The sequence below is a fragment of the Ursus americanus genome, chromosome 31 (assembly GCF_024610735.1).
Source record: "Ursus americanus isolate L20-20 chromosome 31, mUrsAme1.1.p, whole genome shotgun sequence".
NCBI classification, from domain to species: Eukaryota; Metazoa; Chordata; class Mammalia; order Carnivora; family Ursidae; genus Ursus; species Ursus americanus.
In genome coordinates, this window is record NC_142157.1 from 18593457 (window position 1) to 18615526 (window position 22070).

Here is a 22070-nt window from a genome sequence, read left to right on the forward strand (position 1 = left end):
ATTGAAACTCTAACATGACAGTGATAACCATTTCTGTATGATTTGGTTGCACGTTCTCAAAATACCCCATTGACCTCATCACCATGCCGGAAATTCCTACTGGGTTAGCATTTTGGATTGAAGTGTTCTATATCCTGAATGACTGTGTTCTTTCATCTAATATTTTCCTCTTCATGTAATGCGTGTAACGACAGGATATTAATTTAGAAGTTTTGGCTTAGATGCTATGATATTATAGATAGCAGATAACAACGTTGTAGGAGTCAGACCATATGTGTATGTTTTTGAAGGAAATACCCCAGAACCAGTTCCTACCTCTTGAACTCCTCCAGTAATTTTGAGAATATAAAAGTGTCACTGAAATAGAGAGTATTTAGGAAGAGGTGATTTTGTGACAAACATTTTTTAAAAAAGATTTTTATTTATTTATTTGAGATAGAGCTAGTGAGAGAGAGATCACGAGCAGGGGGGAAGAGTAGAGGGAGAAGCAGACTCCCCAGTGAGCAGGGACCCCAATGTGGAATTCCATCCCAGGGTCCTGGGATCATGACCTGAGCCGAAGGCAGACACTTCACTGACTGAGCCACCCAGGCGCCCTGCGAGAAACATTTGTAAAGAGAATGTTGGGGTGCAGGTTAAGGAGTGCTGCCCACTTACCTCAAGGCTGGTTGGGGGACGTTTCAGTGGGGCTACTCTGGGAGCTGTACTGTCACCCTTGCAGTTAGGAAGAGCTAGGTCAGGACTGACCCCCCAGGAAGTCTGGAGGGTGAGGGGGAGCTGATTAACTGCCCAGAGAGTCACTGCTGTGTTGGGATCTGCTTACATTCCTAGGGTTAGGGACTGGCCAGCGGAATGCAATGGTCATAATTGGTTTGGACAAAGAATCTGGGGATGGCATAGGAGTCTTGGCCAAGAGGGATTTTGGTTAGAAATGGCAGAGCTGGGGGTTGGGGAATGCGTGCTGAACAGGCACTTGAAAACCTCCTTTCGCTTGACCCCTCCTTCCATTCTCCTCTGGAAATATAGCCATTGTTGCAAATTTGTTGTAGAGCCTTCTGGGTCTATTTTTACGTGTATGTAGATAAACGTAACACTTATGTACACATGGACTTAAAAAGCCTTACAAACCATGTATCTTCTTCTGTGCTTGGTTTTTTCACTTAATATGATGGACCCTTTTCCATGTTCTTTCATAAAGTTCTATCTCATTCTTATAGAAAAATTAAGTATTTCATAACATGGTTGTGAATACGCAGCCATTTACCTTTTGATGTCTCATAGGCATTACCACATGTAAATGACAATAAAATGTAATAACAGGATCTCAGTATTACCCACCCAAACCAGAATGCTTCATTTTTCCCCAGATCTGATTTTCTTTTCCACTCCCTTCTCAGCAAATGGCATCAGTGAGATCTCAGAAGTCACTTGGATTCCTCTTGTCGGCAACTTTTGTTGACTCTGCCCCCCAAATTTTTTTTAAGTCCATCTACTTCTCTCCACCCCAGTCCAAGCTACTGTGTCTGTCACCTGGATCCCTGCAATGGCTTCTAACCAGAATTCTGCTTCCATTATTGTCCTCTTCATATCCGTCCTCTACCCAACAGCCAGAGCCATCCTTGAAGAATTAAATTAAATTATGTTACTCTCACTATCAGAACTCTCCAGTGGTTTCCAGTCATGTCCAGTATAAATGCCCCACTCCTTGCTCCTGCATTCAGAGCCCCCCTCGTGCCGTTCTCATCTTTTTCCCCTCTTCCCTCGTTCATTATGATTATGCTCCAGCTGCACAGACTTGAGGCTCTGCACAGCTGTATTGTCTTCTGGAAAGTCCTTCCCCTGGTCTTTGCAGTTTGTTCTTTCTGGTTATTCATTTCTTAGATTTAATGGTACTTTTTAATGGTGGCCTCCTTGGGCTTCCAAGTAACTATCCACAAACTATTAAATCACTACTTACAATTTTCTGAAATGTTTCTCATTATTAGGAGGGGGCAACACCCCGTGTTATTCAAGGTACTGGGTTGGAGTAAGGTGGTTGGGAGTGATGGATTCGAGGCTGGAGAAATAAAAAAAAATCAAAATCATCCTCATGGGCCTGAGAGTTGAAGCCAAAAGAAGGCACCCTTTCCCTGGAGAAAACAATGTGGAAATAATATAAATTTTGTTTTGCATACTTTTACCTAAGAGCGGGCTTCTAAGACATATTCCTTTCATGAAATATTGGAATGTCATGTCTTTCCTTAGAATGGTATAGATTTGTTTTATTCAACGATATGCTGCTTTCGATTTCTGTGTGTACCTTAGGACTGTATACCAGTTCTTGAGAAGCTAGGAGAAAGAAAGGCCTAGGGGAGTCAGCTGTCCTATGGTTATATGTACATCATGATTACAGCCATGCTATTATCTTTGCAATCCAAAGATATCATTGGCATGTCATCCTAGCCATGTCCCATTTTGCCCAGTTGATAGGCTCTCCTATCCATTTCAATCAAACTTTGGGACTTTGCTATAGTTCAAGGCTTAACTTTTCAAGAAATTAATGTGGTATATATTGTTATGTGACTCACTCCCAATAGTTAAACCCTCCAGAAACTATGGAATTGACCATGTGACTTTTTTTAGCCAATAGGACATTAGCCAACCTGACTTAGGCAGAGCCTCTAAAACTCTTGTCATTGGGGCTTGCCTTCTTGGAATATAAGTGCCATGATGTTGTTTTAAGCCTTCAAAGTTTTAGGGTGCTTTGTTATGTATTAGGATGTAAATGATGTAACTAGTGTCCTATGTAGTCTATTTATGTGCTTGAGAGTGCTTTTAGATTTGAACATTCCTATTGCAAAATTAAATGACCTAGTTCTACCCTGGGACCTTGGTGGCTGTCTATGATCAGTGCCTCACTTTCTACATACATTGTCTTTCATATGAAGTGCTTTGTTTGGGGGCTTTCAAGAGGCTTACTAGAATTTTTTTTTTCTGTAGACATAGTAATAATGGTATATTATGATTTTGAAAGTTAAATGCTATTACTTAAACTGTATTCAGAAAAGTGAAACTGATACTCTAAGTAGTGAAAATAAACAGAGTTATGAGTAGAAGATAGGAAAAGATATACTATTTCTCTGAGATTGAGATCTTTGTTTATACCTTTTAAAATTTAGGGTATCACAATTAAGCAAGCCAACATTTATGCCATTGCAGGGAATCTACAAATCTAGGTTATGTCACATCTAGAGTATGTCAACATAATAGGAAATAACTGTTTTAGAAGAAATGAAATTAGATACAGTCAATAGTTTTTTTTTTCTTGTAATAAAATTTTTCATTAAAGAATATATACGCAGTGAAAAGTGTACAATTTAAGTGTAGAGCTCGCTCAATTTTTTATAATCAGTTTTAAAATGTGACAAGTCTCTGAGACATGTTGTGTCTGGGTAATTATGACTATTTTGTAAGTAACACGTAATTCAATTCAGGCTGCTCAAAACAAGCAGATAATTTATTGTTCTTAGAACCAAACAGTAGAGGAAGCCCTAGGCTCGGCTTGCTCTGGGGCTCAGACAATGTGATTGAGTTTCGGTTTCTATCTTCAGTTCTCAGGCAGGCTTTTTTCTGTTTGCAAAGAGGCTCTTAGCAGCTCCTGGGGCTCCTTCCTTCTCCATCCACATCTAGAAGCAGAGGGAAAGCTTCTTGATAGCTTGTGTGGAAAAATAATCACACTCATCCCTGGAGAAATCTTGAAGGGCCAGGGATGGGTATAATGGTTTATGTGAGCCCAGCAGGACCCATGGACTTGGGCCAGTCTCACCCAAGCTGAATGATCTAGCATGGGGGAGCTGTGAGTTGCCCAGTGGCAAATCAGGGAGCAAATAGGGGATGGGGGGAAGAGTGGTTGGATTCCAAGGAAGAAACCAGCAATAATTATTCACTACAGAGCAAAACGTGACAGTTTTACAATTATATCTTACTGATATTCATCAAATGAATTATACATTAACCAATAATTGATCAATTTTATTGTATTGAAATAGAAAAACTTCCTCCTTGGTTAGCTGTGCTTTCTTTCTTAATTCAGGTTAGTAGACAGAAGCCTTCTGATTACTTGTGAATAAGTCACTCCAAGCCATGTTCCTCCCACGAGTTTTAAAACTCTTCCTAGTTTTATAGAAATAAGAGAAATAAGAGTCCAAAGCCATGATCCTGCTGTGAAAATGACATCACAGTTGTCCACAGTTTTTTACATTCTTGTGGAGCCCTCATTGCATGTTTTGTTTTCTCCAGAAAGACTATAAGAGAGATCTGGAGACTGAAATAAAAGGGAAGGGCATGCAAGTGGGCCCAGACACTCCTGATATCCAGAGAGCCAAGAAAGCATCGGAAATGGCCAGCCAGGTGAGAAACCCGCGGGACACAAAATTTACAACAGACATGATGAATTGTGTATGGAAAAAGTATAAATGACATTTTTACACGTGTGGGCTTGAGATTCAAACACATACGTATCTGCATTGCTGTGGAAGGCTAATAAGCAAAGCTCTGAAGATTATTTTTTGTTTTTTTTTTTTGTTTTTTTTTTTTTTTTTTTCAGAAAGAATATAAGAAAGACTTGGAAAATGAAATTAAGGGGAAAGGAATGCAAGTGAGCATGGACATCCCGGACATACTGCGAGCCAAGAGGGCATCTGAGATCTATAGCCAGGTTGGTAGGGAGTGAAGACGCTCAGAATACTGTTTTCTGATCTCCAGTCACCATGTGCTTCGTGTGTCTCTAAGACGTATTTTTTGGAGGGCACTGGATTCAAAGTCAGTACACTCTATTCTAGGAGCTATTGGTCAAACTTGATTGATCTCACTCATGAAAGGGACAGCTGCTGTAAATTCAATTCAATGGATGTTATTGAGTGTCTGAGCGCCCCTGTTTGAGTCCAATGACACCATGATCTTTTTAATTTTTAGTTTTTGACTAGTGCATGCTTGAATCCAGTGCTCACACTACATAAAAAAGATTACAAATGAGTTTGTCTTTTAACCATTTCAAAATGAATATTATCCTTGAAATAATCAGCTCCAACAAAGAATGAATAAAACTGTGCAAGGTGGAAGGTGAAATTGAATATTAACTAAAAATTAAGAGAAGAACTGTCTTCTTGTAAAATTTAATTTACCGAGTGGACCTGTCACACATCCTCTAGAAAAAAAGCTCTAGAAAAGCTGGATATGGATATAACCACAAAAGACTATAGTTAATGGAAGAAGTTATTGATAATATCTGATCTGGGCAAAAAATTCTCTAGTGAATATTGTCTTTGTTATAAAATTTACAAGGAAAAGAATGAATCCTAATGGAAAAAAATAGTAAAGGGGGATGAAAAAATTAAAATGGTTATAGAAAATTGACCAAGAATTGTATTTGATTAATGGGATTTATGATGAAAATAGTTTTCAAGAAAATCTGACCACATTTGTTAAAATTCCGATTAAAACATAAGCAGAACCCAAACACCTGCTGATTCAAAAGGGCATATGCAGATGACAGAGTCAAATGTCAAAGGAGTTAGTTGTCTGCTTCTCAGCCTCCTCAGATGACACAGCTGTTGGGATGGTCCCGAAGTGCACATTCATCTGTCCTCTGTGTGTCCTGGTACCCCCTGAACTTGGAGAAGTTGACTCTAACTATATCAACTGACTAAAATTATAGATAAATACATGAAACAGGGGGCGCCTGGGTGGCACAGCAGTTAAGCGTCTGCCTTCGGCTCAGGGCGTGATCCCGGCGTTATGGGATCGAGCCCCACATCAGGCTCCTCCGCTATGAGCCTGCTTCTTCCTCTCCCACTCCCCCTGCTTGTGTTCCCTCTCTCGCTGGCTGTCTCTATCTCTGTTGAATAAATAAATTAAAAAAAAAAAAGATAAATACATAAAACAGGTCATATGAGTCAGTGGAGAAAAGTTACCCTCTCAAAAATGCCAATCTCATTCATTCGTTCAGTAAATACATTCTGAGCACCCATCCACTTACATGCAAAATTAGACATGGTTTTGCCCTTGGGAATGAATAATTTAATGATCAAATAATCACACGAATATAGTATTACAAACCGTGATGCCTGAGTTGTCAGCATTCCTGCCTTAGCTTAACAGCGTTGCCTTGTCTGTGTGCGACAGAAGGATACATCTAACTTCAAGGAATTTTCATTACTTAGGATACAGTGGAATACCTATGAGATTGTAATGATGCTGTGTTGAGTCTCAACACGAACAATAACTACCTTTCCTAACAAGCATCAGTATGCCGTCATGGTCAACTTCACTGCCTTTGGACCCAGAATACCAGGGTTAAATCCTAGCTCTGACACTTCTTGGCTAGTGTCTCAGCTTCCCCATCTGTAAGAGGGGATAGTAACACTCTCTGTTTTTGGGGTTGATTCAATGAGTTAATGTGTATTTCAAACCATACCTATGACTATTTAAATGTGGGTACTCGTCAAAGGTATTGCCTACATTGTATTGGAGCTTATAGTAATACATTTAGTAGACAGAAAATTGAGATTTTAATCTCAACTACAGAAATACTAGTATCTTTCCATTTTACAAATGTGTCTTTTACTAAAGTAGGAAACAAAGCACAAATCCAGAAGTGAAAAATAGTGCTTATACAGAGCCAGGTTACTTGCAGGAGCGATAGGGCTACTCTGAACAGGGACTGGGGCTGCTCATGAAAGAGTAGGTTTCTTCTGGGTTCTCGTCACCAATTCCAACACATGTATGTGAAGGCTTCCCCACACCAACAAGCAATTCTCGGACATCAGCAAGGGATTGGAGAATTTGACTCGATCTGGCACTGTCTACTGGAAGCCAGCACCAAGTTCTACAGGTTAAGGACTCAGTCCTACTGGATGGTCCCCCTCCCCTCTTCAGATGCCAGTTGCAAACTCAGTTTGCCACCTGTGCTTTTGGCCAACAGGCTACAGATCAGAGGTTCCCAGGACTCCCTCTGTGGGTCTGATTCATTTGCGAGGGCAGTTCACAGAACTTACTAGATTGGCAGTTTATTATAAAAGGATATAACACAGGAACAGCCAGATGGAAGAGATGCACAGGGCCAGGTGTGAGGAGAAGGCACGGAGCTAACAAGCCCTCTCCAGGTTTATTCACCATTTCCCCCAAATCTCCCTACATTCACCAACCCGGAAGCTCTCTGAACACTCTCCTTTTGGGTTTTTATGGAGGCTTCATTACATAGGCATGATTGATCAACTCATTGGCTGTTGATGACTGATTCAGCCTCCAGCTCCTCTCCCCTCCCCAGAGGTTGGGGATTGGGACTGAAAGTTCCAATCCTCTAATCACTTGTTGGGTTCCCCTGGCAACCAGTCCCATCCTTAAGTGTGGTCCAAAAATCGCTTCATTAACATCACAAAAGATATTTTAACCACTCTCAGCACAGGGAATTCTGAGGGTTTTAGGAGCTCTGTGTCAGAAATAGGGACAAAGACCTAATATATATTGAATAGACTAGGGTGGGAACCATTGCCTAAGAAGAGGTGAGCCTGCTTCCCTGGACTGTTCACTTACTCCTTTTATTTTTGCTGTCACATCAACAACTGTTTTGAATCATAAGATATCATTTATGATGATATGAGCCATGTGGAATGGTAGAGTTAGAAGAAGCATCATTTTCTGTCTGTCTCTCATATGTGTACACACACACACACCGTTTCAGATTCATATTGTTTATATTTTTAGAAAAAGTATAAAGACGAAGCAGAGAAGATGCTTTCTAACTATAGCTCTGTGCCAGATACTCCTGAAATTCAGAGAATCAAGACAACTCAACAAAACATCAGTGCGGTGAGTAGCAATTACTGCTTTTCAGTGGCTACCTTGAAATTTTGTTTCTGGAAGGAGGGCCTTTTCCCTCATTGTCTGGTTGTGTCATTGCTTGGCTTTTCTGCCAAACATATTATCTTTTCTCCTATAAAATAATAAGAGTACTGTTAAAGAACCAAAATTTGCAATCAAGTCAATGTAAAGATCTAATTGGCCTGATTCAATTATTCATGAATCAAGCAGTATCCTGTCTAACAAATAGAGGACGATCAGTAGAGATGTACAGAATGTAAGGCTTTGATAGGTAGAAACAGGCAAGACAAGGAAGTTATTAGCAAGAGAAAAGACAGGATTGCTTCAGACAAGGTCACCTTCCCCTAGGGAGAAAGGTTGGGGGTCTCTCATGCAGATTACGTCTTTAGTGCAGATCAGGAAATTCCAGACTGATTGGTTTAAAATTCCACTCTTGGGAGAGGCTGAAACTGCAATTAGGTTAGGTATTAAGTCTTGATGGGGCTTAATAAAAGTGACTCCATTTTGGGCCTGTTGTTTCTCTTTAGTAGTACCAAATGTTCTTACAATGTATAATTTATCATGATTGTTTTAGAATTACAAATTCAAATTTTCTTCTGTGGTACAAGCAAGAGTTGTTTTTAACTGAAATTTAAAATTTTACTTAGGAAAGAAGTCTTAATCTTCCATACAGATTTTACTTTGGAGATGAGAATAATCCTATAAAATGATTTCTTTCCTGGTCACTGATTTGCAATAGATAACGTATTTGGGGATTTACTAGTTTGTAACCGATTCCTAAACTTTTATATTTTTATTTTGAGGAATAGGAATTGTATCTGCAACCATTATTTAAAGGACTGAGTCTATGTTTAATGGATATACAAATTTGAATTCTAAAATTCTAAAAATTGACCATGCAGCCAATATTTTTATGTAGAACTGGCTCATTAGTCACTTGGTAGTTAAGTAAATGTCTCATCAAAATATAAATTCTACTAAGTCTGAGGATCTTTGGAATATTTTCTACTTCGTAATAAACTGGCAAACTCTGAACTCCAAGGTGTGCTAGTCAGGTGCCTTTAGGGCCTTCAGAACAGGTGTGCTAAGAAATGGAAAAGTCTGGCTGGCAGGAAAGATCAGGGGAAAAAAGCTGTTTCCATCCTTATCTCCTGTGTTTCCAGGGTGCTCTAGATTTTTATCTTGTGGAGGAAAACATCTCTGAGGCCGTACTCTCCCAACCCCCATTAGGGCCCAGTGAATTACCAAATCTTCACAGAGGGAGTAGTTCTGTCCTCATATGCCTTTCTTATAATTATTCTACTATTCCGGAGAACATTTTGTTTCTTTGTTTTGCTTTGTCTTTGAAAGGGGTGGAATCCTGGTAGGAGTGGAGAGACATGTGGGAAGGTTAAGAAATAAGTAGAAGCGATGGGAAATAGACTGAATAAACTTTTGATTCTGATGATAGAGCCAGTATTTTCTTTGAAGAGAATGAGGACATCTTTGTGTTTGGAGACTAGCACTTGCTTAAAATTCCATGCTGTTTTTTTTTTTTTTTTAAAGATTTTATTTATTTATTCGACAGAGATAGAGACAGCCAGTGAGAGAGGGAACACAAGCAGGGGGAGTGGGAGAGGAAGAAGCAGGCTCATAGCGGAAGAGCCTGATGTGGGGCTCGATCCCACAATGCCGGGATCACGCCCTGAGCCGAAGGCAGACGCCCAACCACTGTGCCACCCAGGCGCCCCTCCGTGCCGTTTTTGAATTAAGTGATACCGCTTAGTAAGCTTTTATAATATGTGCTTTGATTTTTCTCAAACACACACACGATGTGTTTATATTTGAAGAAGGAAACTCTAGTTTGCCAGCTTACATTCTTAGACCAAATAATCTGTGGCCACGTCGGGTACCACACATGCCCTAGAAGAGGTAGCGGGGGGTTACCTGTGGGATGCTATGGAATGTGAGACCCAAATTGGACATTTATTCTCATAATGGGTTATTGAATTGATTGATAGAACCTTGTTACTCATAAATAGAAGCTGTATTCACATTACTTGAGAACCCGAGAAATGGTCTTTGTTTTGTAAGATTCTGACCGAGGATCTGAATTCTAATAAGCTTATAGTTATTCTTTCCTTCTCTTATAATAAAGGTATTTTATAAGAAAGAAGTAGGAGCTGGCACAGCAGTAAAAGATACTCCGGAGACTGAACGAGTGAAGAAAAATCAGCAGAATATTAGTTCAGTAAGTGCTCTACAGCATTAATTATCCTTTCCAAACGCAAACATGAGCTAGATAAATGTTTTTAGTTCTGTGCTAAACTGGCTGCTTTTTCTTTTAGTCTTCACTTTGTTAAAATGCTATTTCATCAAATATCAAAGGTCTCACTTTCAGAAGGAAAACTGTAGCCTTATTCCCCTTGAACCTAAAGCAGCATTTCATCTTGATATATCATAGTGCACGAGAGATAGATCACTTTAATAGTCCAGTAATGAAATCTAGGATTAGATTTCAACTTTTGAACAGGATTTTAACTGTATTAAATTTTTCAGAGAAAAGATAAATTTCAGTACCTCTCCACAACTCGGAGGAAAGAAATTTTACCCTGCAGAATGATTAAAGGCCCTTAGTACATTTATTTGGTGACTTAAGAGAAGCTTTCAAAGGCCCCGTTTGCCTTCTACTTCTTCCAGCTTCCAGCAAAGCAAAAACATGCACCTTCACTATAATTTGTAAAATAACTTACCCTCCAACTCCCTTTGAGCTTAGGGGGGAAGGATAGAGGAGGTGCTTACTGTTATGGGTAAAAACTTTTCCATTTGGTGTTTGACATTTACAACAGAGACTTGCTATCCTTACCAACAGGAATTCTTCCATGGATATGTAGTATATTTAGTTTCTTGTTGAGGAAGTCATAAAGGTTCTTTCCTGCAATCCCCTTCTTGACCTTTCTCTTTGCCTTCACTCTTGGAGGCAAAGCCTTTAAGTAATTCAAGTAGAACAGCTCCAGTTAGACGAATCTGCCACATAACTCTCCTGAGTTATGTGGCATTCTAGAATATGAGAGTGCATGGGCTTTTGTGGAGAAAGAGTAAGAAAGGCAAGGTAATGCTGTCGTAAAACATACGTCAGAAAATCTGCAGAATACCAGTGCGATAAAATTTCTGTAGCATGAATGAAGCTGTCTCCTGAAGAAAGCACGAGGAGAAAGAGCTTACGGTGAGGTACAAATGTGTTCTGATCCACTATGGCGAGAGCCTGTGTCAGGCAACGTGGGGATCTGGTGGGGAAGTTAGTTTGGCAGAGAAGGATAAACTGTTTGTTTCCTTCACTTTCAAATGATAATATTTGAAATGTACCCATCAGTGTACTGAAATACAATGTTATAAATGTTCTGTAGTATGCAGTTCCATTGCCTACAGTAAAATGACTGTTTCATTTTGATTAGTTTAGGGTCATATGAAAAACACAAATGTTCATCTTTAATCACGTTTAGCTTCTCACCCGAGGAAAATCACGCAAAGTAGTACGGTATATCATTTCTTTTTCCAGCGTTCCGCTGCCTCTTCTAGCAAACAATAAACGCATAGTTCTGTATTTCTATAAGGTTGGGCCATAAACTCCTGCTTAGTATTCAAATGGAAAGTTGCCCTTTCAAGATTAGCCAGATCTGTCAAGCCAAGATATGATTCTCTAACATTTAAAGATCTCGACATTTTCCACCTCCACTGTACAAGCCTTTTAGCTATTAGCTTTCCCCGTTAAGAACTATTTTTGAATCTTATTTAGAGGTGGTCTTTCTCACTGTATTCCCAATTTAACTGTTTCGAATCTGGACTCATATTGCCATTGTTACTCATATTAAATCTACGGCTACCATGACTTAGATGGTATCTAAGATACGTAGGTACCATTTCTTTGTGACTGTCACCGTGGATTTCAGCCTTAATCATTTTAACATTACCAAGTGATTTCTAAAACCTGGTTTGTGTAGATTTCAGTCTTTGCTAAATTTCAACGTGTGCCTCTTAAGTCTTGCCCGCATTTGCTCCATATAAATATTTATGTGTGTCCTTTTTCTTGAATCTAATCTTCCATGAATTTTAGACATATTAAAATACCACCTGATACGATGGCATTACTAATCATTTCATAAGTTTAAAGAGCTGTTTCTTGTCTCATGCATAACCGTGTGTTGGCATTACCATTTTTGTCTGGTTGATCTTCCTCTAAATAGGTTTGAAGGAAGAACTTTTGAATAAAGTGGGTGCCAGGATGTAGGCTGGATTTGTATAACGTGATTCTGTGGGTAGAAGACACATCCTGACTTCCTGCCACTGACCCTCCGATAGTGATCATGGCCTCTGCTTTTTTGTACATTTCCCTCCATCTTCCTCTTTCTCTTCTTTAATTGTGGCCACTATTTTTTTCCTTATTCTGTATATTTGTATGCTCTCACCCAGATAAGCAGTCTTCCCAAGACTCTGTAGCTAGCACGGTTTGGCTTTTGCCTTTAAATCCATGATACATTTAAATTCACACATTAATAAGTAGAAACTGCTTTTTGGCTAGAAACTTACAAGTTACTATATTACTTACGATGACTTCCAAGGTTTTTTGTGTATCTGCCTAATGATAAAATTTATTTTCATAAGCAACATTTGCTTATTTTAATTAAATAACTCCTATGGTGATGACTAGGTGATTAGATATGAGTTTATTTGCACTTTAGGATAAACGAATCCTGAAAGCGTCATCCCATAAAATAAAAATTTGTGTTCCCACTGAAGGAAAATTACTGTTGAAGTAAAAAAAATTCAACTGTGTAATAGTTATTAATGCAGATTTCTTACCTATCTTTTAAGCCTTGCATTGCTTTTAAGCCACATTGTTTTTGTGTGTTTGATTTGTTTGTTTTGTTTTGTTTTTAATAATTTACCATCTTATTTTTTAAATACATAATGCAGGTAAAATACAAAGAAGAGATGAATCAGGCAACGGCCATTTCCGATCCTCCAGAGCTAAAGAGAGCTAAAGAAAACCAGAAGAACGTCAGCAATGTGTGATCATAGTTCTTTGAGTACCGTTTTCTATTTTATTGAATCGCAGTAGACAATGAGGGTGTGTCACGTATAAGGTGAAGTCCCAGGACATGCGGACTGTTGCAGGAGGCCAGGTCTTGAAAGGTGGGGCTAAGATTCCCCCCATCTTTAGGCTGGGCTAGCATGACACCTCCTGTGTGCCTTTATGCATCAAAGGACGTGTTACTGAATGCCTGCCTAATTCTTGTTCGGGGAAATTCAAAGCCGAGTGAGACTTCCCCAGGTCTCTAGGAGAAACAGACATGGGAATAAATACCCATAATGCATGAAAGGCTATCACGATAATTAATATTTACTATTTACTATGCTCGTGGAGTATGTTACATGCAGTGTCTCATTTAATGATAAATAATGATTCCTTTTGCAAAGTGCTATGGAAATGCAGAGAAGGAAGGCAATGAGAGAGAGAGGAAGACACTTGGAGGAAGAGTAACATTTGAGTTAGATCTTGAAGGATTAATAAAAGTTGGGGTGGATTTCGTGAGGAGGCGCCTTCCTGGCAGAGCAAACCGAATCTATTCCGGGTCCACGTCTGGGTCAAGGAGGGGAAGGTTTAGTGTGATGAGTGTGTGGGGTAAGAGGTGGCAAGGACCTGATGGTGCAGAAACAAGTCGTAATTCGGGCCCTAAGAAGGCAAGTTAAATTGTTTAAATTTCTTCCTTTTTCTAGAAGAAATGTTGGTAGTTTTCAATGTGTCAGAGAACCATAACACTCCTTAAAATAACTTTATTTGCAAATAATAGTGAGTTAATTTAATGAAAGACTAATATTGGCCATCATAGCACGCTTGATAGCCAGCCTGGCATATGGTGAGGGGTGCACACATGGTAGGAATTGGGACCATACTGGAGTCTCGGGAAGAATGTGGACCCTGGTCTGCTGGCTGGATCCCAGCTCCAGCCCTTACTTGCTGTATCACCTTTATAAACCACCCACCTCTCCCAGTCTCAACTTCCTTATCTATGAAATAGGGGCTAGAGTATTAAGTGAGATCTTGCCTGGAGAGCACTTAGCATATTTCTTTTTTTTTAAAATATTTTATTTATTTATTTGACAGAGAGACAGCCAGTGAGAGAGGGAACACAGCAGGGGGAGTGGGAGAGGAAGAAGCAGGCTCCCAGTGGAGGAGCCTGATGTGGGGCTCGATCCCAGAACGCCGGGATCACACCCTGAGCAGAAGGCAGACGCTTAACGACTGAGCCACCCAGGCGCCCCACAGTTAGCATGTTTCTGAATGGATGAAAACAAGACAGGAAGAGTCACCAGTATCAGCTTGACGTCCCCAAACTCACTTCCACTGCCAAGTGGCTACCGTAGTTTCTCCACATCCGTCAGGCCGGTCAGCAGACATTTTCCCCCTCCGAGCTCCACCCGGAGGAATCTGTCCTTGTATCCCGTCATCGGTAGAGATTACACTGGGCCTTTTCTCACTTTTACTGAGACAATTCATTACCCCAAACACAGAGTCTGCCTAAACTCGCAACTACATTGCCCGGCACAAAGAAAGGCGCCCCATGAGGAAAGCAGTCCCCTGGAAGGGGCCTGACCCTTCGTCGTTTATTTCCCGCCCAATCAAGCTTCTCTTCACGGTCACATTCGCGGCTGAGGCTGCGCAGCTCAAATCCATTTTATCTGCAGGCCCCGCAGGTCTTGTGATGTGTTGCAAGAAAAAAAATTCCCTTCCACTAAATTTAAATTCCAGAAAATCATTAAGACTGTCCCTGTGGAGTTCCTCATAATAGGATTTTAACCTGCAGTTTTACTGTTTGCCTGTCAAAAATTCATTTGACAGACATGCCGTTCTGTTTCTTTGTGCTGGGTGCTCATTTATTTCCTGGGGTGTTTTGGAATTAGCTGGAAAGCTGACCACAAAAGTTGGGGTCTGATCCTCCCAGCCAAGAAAGAGCACCTCTTATGCAGTAGGTCAGGCAGATTTCCAGAATGCTAGTCAGAGCGCAGGCCTGCCAGTGTGGGAACTTTGTGGAGAAGGGAAACTTTGAGGTTCGGGGTGTGTTTCCTTAGCAACAGTCTGTCACGAAGGTGCAAACATGGGGCGGGGGCAGCCCTCCTTGCTAATGATGAGAATGGACAATTTTTACTGTTAATATAACATGATAATTTGATAGTGTTGCTTTAGTGTTATGAAGAAATGAATTCACAGAAGGGGTGAATTCTTATTCCTGATAACCACAAAACTCAGGCCACTGATCCATCATACAATTCGAAGAAGCACTGCCAAAAGGTGGACTTCAAAACATGAGGACAAGAAGGGGCTTGGAGTCTGGGATGAGCGTGATGGAGATGTCTGTTAGTGACACACATTTCACTTTGCGATGCTCATGAATGCTCTGTAGCCACGTGGCATTCCTTCTAGTCTGTTCCGGGTGATGGGTGCGCACCTCTTTGCGTAACTCCACACCGTCTTGCACCCTGCCTCGCAGCTCCAGTACAAAGAGCAGTGCCACAGAGCCACGCCCGTGAGTGTCACGCCAGAGATGGAGAGGGTGAAGAGAAACCAGGAACAACTGAGTACGGCAAGTGGCTCTGTGTTCTCCTCTATTGTCCAGCATTGTGCGTTTTTATTCTTCACGGTGTTCTCTGAAAAGCTTAAGACCTCCACGGACTCGATGCTCCCTTTCACAGTCACGTGCTCAAGGGCATGAACTTTGGTTCTCTCCTGTGACCCAGGAAATGTGGGACTGTCTTGCTGTAATTTAGCCATGGTTGTTTATTCAAGAAATCTTCAGGTAGCACCCCAATCTGCCAGGCATTCTATTGGTACACAAAGAGGGGTGAGAGCTAGTTCCTATCCTCACGGACCTCCTAGTTGAGTCGGTAAATCTCTACAGTCAGGGAAGGACCCGGAGAGAAGTGGGTCTATTGTCAATCTGAGGGGGAAAAAAAGTTATCTGTTAGAATAGAGCAAAAGAAGACCTGGCTTCGCTGGGGTTCAAAGACATAGTGTCGGGGCACGGAACCTATAAATAAAATGGAACACATTAGTCGATCACCAGTAATTTATTGCTAATAAAACAGTGAGAGTTAACAACCAGGAGGTACCCCTACATATGGCTCATGTGCTTACTGCTTTATGTGAACCCATGAGGTTGGCACGATTTGTCTCTGGTTTGTAAGTGCAGGAAACTGAGTCTTGGGGAGGTCAGAGGACATGCCAGGGACCCACAGTTTGAAGGGCAGAGCTGGGATTTGAATCCAGGCCTCCCTCAATTCAGAAATCCCTTTCAAAGGTGCCCCATACTAGTTATTTTTCCCATTTTTTGGGACACGTTTGTGGAACTTGTACCAAAATAAACAATAACCTTCTCCCCCAACAAAGAATTGTGAAAGGCTTTAAAATCTGAGTGTGAGTTCTTCTAGGTGGAGGAAGAAATCAGGCCGAACACTGCTTTATTCTTAAAATACCCCTGGAGTGTGGTAGGAGCGAGGGGTCTTTTGCTTCGTTTGAAAGCCTCGGGTCAGAAGGAGAGTAAATGGCCTTCACCAGGCTGCTGGGCAACCTCACTATGGTTCTCTTGCCGTGACTTCATTCTGTTGTTTCTCCTTTACCCTTATATTTCCACAGCTTTTAGTTATGGAATTTGCAGTTAGCTTCAGTATTGAAGAGCAAAGTATTTATTGAAAGACCCTTGTAAAGAAGCAGGGCTGACATTTTGTGCTGGCCACATCAGAAGACTCAGGAGCCAGGTGTAGGGATGAGCTGAAAGGTGGAAGTCTAGCTACAGGGGGGGAACACGTGTAAAGATAGGGTCAACTTTGAGGTCCTCCTCTGCGGTGTGCGGGGGGAGACCATTCTACCATCTATTAAAACTCTCGCTTATCCTCTGCAGGTGAAATACAAAGGAGAAATTAAACAGGCAACTGCGATTTCCGATCCACCAGAGCTGAAGAGAGCTAAAGAAAACCAGAAGAACGTCAGCAATGTGCGACCTTAGTCGCTTTTCTTTCTGATGATAGCGAACGTATTATCAACATGTTGATGAAGGATGGTGTTGATAACATTTCATAACCTTGAGTTGATAATTCTGCTCTCTGTTGACTGCCAGTTTACTTGGAAGGTTGCAGGGTCTGAGGTGTGGGGGGGTACAGCCAAGCATTCCGTGTTCTAGAGTTCCCAGTGACCACCAGTATGATTTTTGTCTATCGATTATTGTGTGTCCCTCTCATTTTGTCTGCATGCTGACAGTTGCTGTGGGTCCCCAAAGGGATGCAGTGGTGGCCACTAGTATCCTGGCCCTTCAGATAAGCTTTCCCACTGCCTTTCCTACTCATATGTGTTCCTGTCCACTCCCATGGCCCACTCCCCGCTAGTGTCGCTTTATTTTTGGGCGATGTCTTGGGGGGAATGATAGAGCATGCATGTCTGACGAGATCACATGGGATCTGAGTTTTTACTCAGGCACCAACTCCTGGCCTGTTCGTTACCCCCTTCTGTTTATGTAATCCGTGGGTGTGGTTCACTGAGAGAATCCTTCTTTGAAGTCATTAACATATAGATTGGGTTCTCTGGAAGGGGAAATCTGGAAATCTATGAGGTTCAAAGGAATCTTTTCTTCCTCAAACCTTTAAAAGTCTTAGGAGCAGCTTCTAAAACAAAGGCAGGCCATTGTGTGGCACCTTTCCTCACAGCGGTGTTTTGGAGAAGCAGATGCTCATCTTCTCCCGATATATTTAGAATCACGGTTGACACTACTCTGCTAGTCTCAGAAAGGAACGTGGTTCCAAGAAGGAAGAATGGGGTAGTGGGAAGCACGCCGGCCTTTTTGCGGATGACGTTGGTCACCTGTTTAGGCAATCTTTTCAAAGTTCTGCTACAGTTTATTACTGACAAATCGTGACAGTGTATGGGTAGGAGTACCTTTAAGTAATATCCGTGAAGACATTTCTTCTCATATTCCTTTGTGATACGATGCTTCTGACAGCTTTACTGATGGTATGCCCATGTATTTGAATACATTCACAGTGACTTCATTCGCAGGGATTCATGCTACGGGATGAATGAAAATAGATTGATTTTAGATGCAAGCATTTTAAATATGGTGCCCTGTAGATAGCATTCTCTTTTCTCATAGTTCCCTTTCTTGGCTAGCTCTTTAAAATAGCTACCCTGAGACTCTTATTTAGTTGAATTGATTCACAGTACTCCTATTTTTTATTCTCTGAAATGATAGGTTTATTATAAAGGTCAACTGGGAAGAGCTACATCTTTAAGTGTAACTCCTGAAATGGAAAGAGTGAAGAAGAACCAAGAAAATATTAGTTCGGCAAGTGGTTTTATTCATTTTGGTCTGTTACAAAGGATGCGTCCATTATTATTTACTTACAGCCCTGGTTTTTTTTTTTTTTCTTGTGAAAATAAAATGTATTTTCAGGCAACATTTGTGATACATGCCGTAAGTACATGTGTGATTTCAGATGACTTCCATTGCAAAAGTTGACGTTATCCTGCAACCCTTCATTGCTATTTCCAGATGTGACCAATGGTTACATTCCAAGCTTAGTTTTAAACTATATCATGCTCATTTAAACAGTGATTCATGTTATTTTAGCCAGTGTCTTTGAAAGTGGTAAAGTCTTGGATGTGTAAGTTACACAAGTGTCATTTTGCAGATGTATTCCATTGACTTCGGATTGTTAAATGTTCTCAGCAAAACAAAATCAGAAATGACTCATTACTCCAGAGTAAGGATATGGAGGAAAAAGAAAATCTTTCAATGCATTGAATATAGAATTCAGTTACTCATTAAGTCCCATGTGCGCCTCAGTGTCTTATTGGGCAGTATGCTTTCTCTTAGTAAGTATCGGGGCTTCAGTTCCGGATTGCTCAGATGTGCTCAGGTCCTCAGTAATCGCTATCCTAATGTCATGCAGAAGCAGCTTCATAAAGAGCAGTGTCTGCTGGTCAGCCCTCGAGAAGAGCTTTCTTATGCCTGGGAATCAGCATTTAGGTTTTGATACAGTTTACAGCTCTCCAGCGGCATTTCTGCCCAGAGATGCTGACTGTACTTGACATAAATTACCTTTAAGCTGTGGCTGCTTAGAAGGAAAGTCAATTTGATACACCTCGTTTCCTATCCTCTACAGTGGGCAAAAAATAAAAGGAAATAGAGGGAGGCTTGGGCTTGGTAGGCATTCTTCAACAGCGTTATGGTGGAAAATGGGGAGATCCTAGAAACAGGAAAATACACTTAGGTTTCATTTGGTTTGGGTTTTCCCTGTGTAAGTGTGATAACCACTTTTCCTGACTACATTGTTAGTGGATACTGGTCATTCACACATCTGTTCTCGGTTCATAGAGAGAGTTAGGTTGTCTTTGCTTTAGCTTTGCAAGGTGAACTTTGAGAGTAAAATTTTATTTTATTTTATTTAATTTTTTAATTTTTTAATTATTTATTTTTTTTTAAATATTTTATTTATTTATTTGACAGACAGCCAGCGAGAGAGGGAACACAGGCAGGGAGAGTGGAAGAGGAAGAAGCAGACTCTCAGCAGAGGAGCCTGATGTGGGACTCGATCCCAGAATGCTGGGATCACGCCCTGAGCCGAAGGCAGACGCTTAACGACTGCACCACCCAGGCGCCCCTTTTTTAATTTTTTTAAAGATTTTATTTATTTATTTGACAGAGATAGAGACAGCCAGAGAGAGAGGGAACACAAGCAGGGGGAGTGGGAGAGGAAGAAGCAGGCTCATAGCGGAGGAGCCTGATGTGGGGCTCGATCCCATAACGCCGGGATCACGCCCTGAGCTGAAGGCAGACGCTTAACCGCTGTGCCACCCAGGCGCCCCACAGAGTAAAATTTTAGATTGTTACTCTAGAATAACAGGTAATTCACTGAACAACTTCCCTGGGAAAGAACTGGGACTACGTTGTATGTGTGTCACTCATTCGGAGAGTTTGAAAAGTTACGTAATATTTTTTCTTATAATTTTCTTATTGTTAAGTACGTTCTACTATTTACTTTGCAGGTAAAATATACCCAGGACCATAAACAGATGAAAGGTAGACCAAGTCTGATTTTAGATACCCCTGGTCTGAGATATGTCAAAGAAGCACAAAACCATATTTCAATGGTAGGGTACAACCAGCTGCTGCTTCTCATGACTAAAACATACTAAGGAATGGCCCCACCCGGTGTACTGACGGCGTCGTTCACCATTAATCTGGATAACTAACAAAGCATGAACGAAAAGCAAAACGTGGATGGGCCCATCTTTTTGGGGGGACTTTCTAATCACACTGAAATGTAATGGACATATTTAGTCTAATAAAGTAATTTTTCTCAGTGATATTTTGGGTGTGTTTTTATTTCTAACATGACTACTATAAATGCGTTTTATGAAAAACGTTTGCTTGGACTTCTTTTCAATAAATTTTAAGGTAGAGTTTGGTATATTTACATGTTGCAAAGGATATAAAAACTGTGTATGTTTTTTAAAGCAATTGCATGAGATACAATTTATATGCCATAAGGTTTATTCATTTAAAGTGTTCAATTCAGTGATCTATAGTAAAATTTACAGATCCAGTTTCAGAATATGAAAGAAGTGTATGTTTTGAAGTATATATATCCATTTTTGTAATAATATACAAAAATCATATATAACTATTTGTAACTCTCAATCTAATTTTAAATAATACTGTTTTCTTGGGTAATTGTGTGGAAATAACATATCATTTTAATACCTATTAAAGGTTCAAAGATAGAAAATTAATTTGTACCTAAGTTAGTACATTTTAGGAAATCACCAGGATTAAAATATATATATATATATCTTTCAAACCTTCTCATTGATATACTGGTTTATATAAATTTAAAAGAGCTGTTAACCATAATGATGAAAAACATTGTGAAAGTATCAGCACTTGATTTCTGATGTTAGGAAGCTGACATTTCAGACACTATTTTTGGAGTAATTGGAAAAGATACAAATATGTGGAAAATAATCTAGATACAGCTGCCACAGCAAAATTTTATGAGGTACGTAACCATCAGGAAATTCCAGTTTGAGTTCATGCTGTTTTCCCTTTTTTCAGGTAAAATATCATGAAGACTTTGAAAAGACAAAGGGAAGGGGCTTTACTCCTGTTGTAGATGACCCCGTGACCGAGCGAGTGAGGAAGAACACGCAGGTGGTCAGTGATGCGGCCTACAAAGGTGTCCACCCTCACATCGTGGAGATGGACAGGAGACCTGGAATCATTGTCGGTAAGCTGACGGTCCTTCTCAGCAGGTCCGCACAGTCAAAAACATCGTCCTTGGCCTAGCTTTTGAATCGGCCTCCTCATTCATGAGACTCCTCAAATGTTTGATGTGGCGCCCAACTGAAAACGAACCAGGCTAAGTGCTACTGTTGGCACCATGTTGAATGGGATCCATGGTACTTGCCAGGTATCAGTGCCAATCCTTTCTATGATTGGACTTTCTCTGTCTTTAATAACTTTCTGTTCTTAAGGGTGTTCTTACTTGTTAAGCAAAGACGCAGCCCAAATATCAGACATGAGTGGTAACAAAGGTTGAGCAATTATTTTGTTTTCCTTTCGCTTATGTTCTGGATCAATGCATTGTACTGCAGACATCGTCTACATGGGGGACAGAAAAAACAGAAATAATCCCCTTTCTGTCCTTTTACCACAAATAAAAGTACCAAAGAGATTCTGATGGTATTCATAATATGAATAGCTTATGTATTTTTTGAATACTATCTCTGAATGGGGATATTCGGGAGCTGTCTACCAGCACCATAAATCTGAGACAAAGGAAACTTCTCTCCTCGCTGTTCCTTCTTGTCCATCTGGGAACATCTTAGGAACGAAGTGTTGAATGGTAGCTGAGACAGCAGTGATCACCCCAGGGTTAGGGCTAGAAAGGCAGTTGTTGACTTTTCAATATAAATCAACGACCCATACTTCCAAATGACTATTGCCTGAATTTTTGTAGCTAGTCCAATCCTAAAGCTCAGATAATATTTTGGGAACCCATTCCGCATGCTCGTCGATAACCTTAGCGTTAGGTTAGCTTCATCTTCACAGGGAAGAGCTTATTTTTTTGGAGCTAGTGAAAGGCCATTTAGAGGTGGGCTGGGTGAGGGAAGTGTGTTTCTA

At 40.6% G+C, this 22070-nt stretch overlaps 1 protein-coding gene across 4 annotated transcripts in view; it reads left to right on the forward strand.

Moving 5' to 3' along the window:
* The window catches only part of NEBL (nebulette), a 336315-nt gene that overhangs the window by 283245 nt on the left and 31000 nt on the right, over positions 1-22070 (forward strand). For 2 of the 4 annotated variants that reach the window (XM_045787423.2, XM_087857636.1), the window contains exons 15-24: positions 4279-4389; positions 4586-4696; positions 7744-7848; positions 9998-10090; positions 12814-12906; positions 15390-15482; positions 16797-16889; positions 18138-18230; positions 19934-20038; positions 21003-21174. In XM_045787423.2, the coding sequence (XP_045643379.2) occupies positions 4279-4389; positions 4586-4696; positions 7744-7848; positions 9998-10090; positions 12814-12906; positions 15390-15482; positions 16797-16889; positions 18138-18230; positions 19934-20038; positions 21003-21174 (1069 nt within the window). The remainder of the gene's footprint in view (positions 1-4278; positions 4390-4585; positions 4697-7743; positions 7849-9997; positions 10091-12813; positions 12907-15389; positions 15483-16796; positions 16890-18137; positions 18231-19933; positions 20039-21002; positions 21175-22070) is intronic. The other 2 variants (XM_087857637.1, XM_045787422.2) reach the window with 1 other exon arrangement.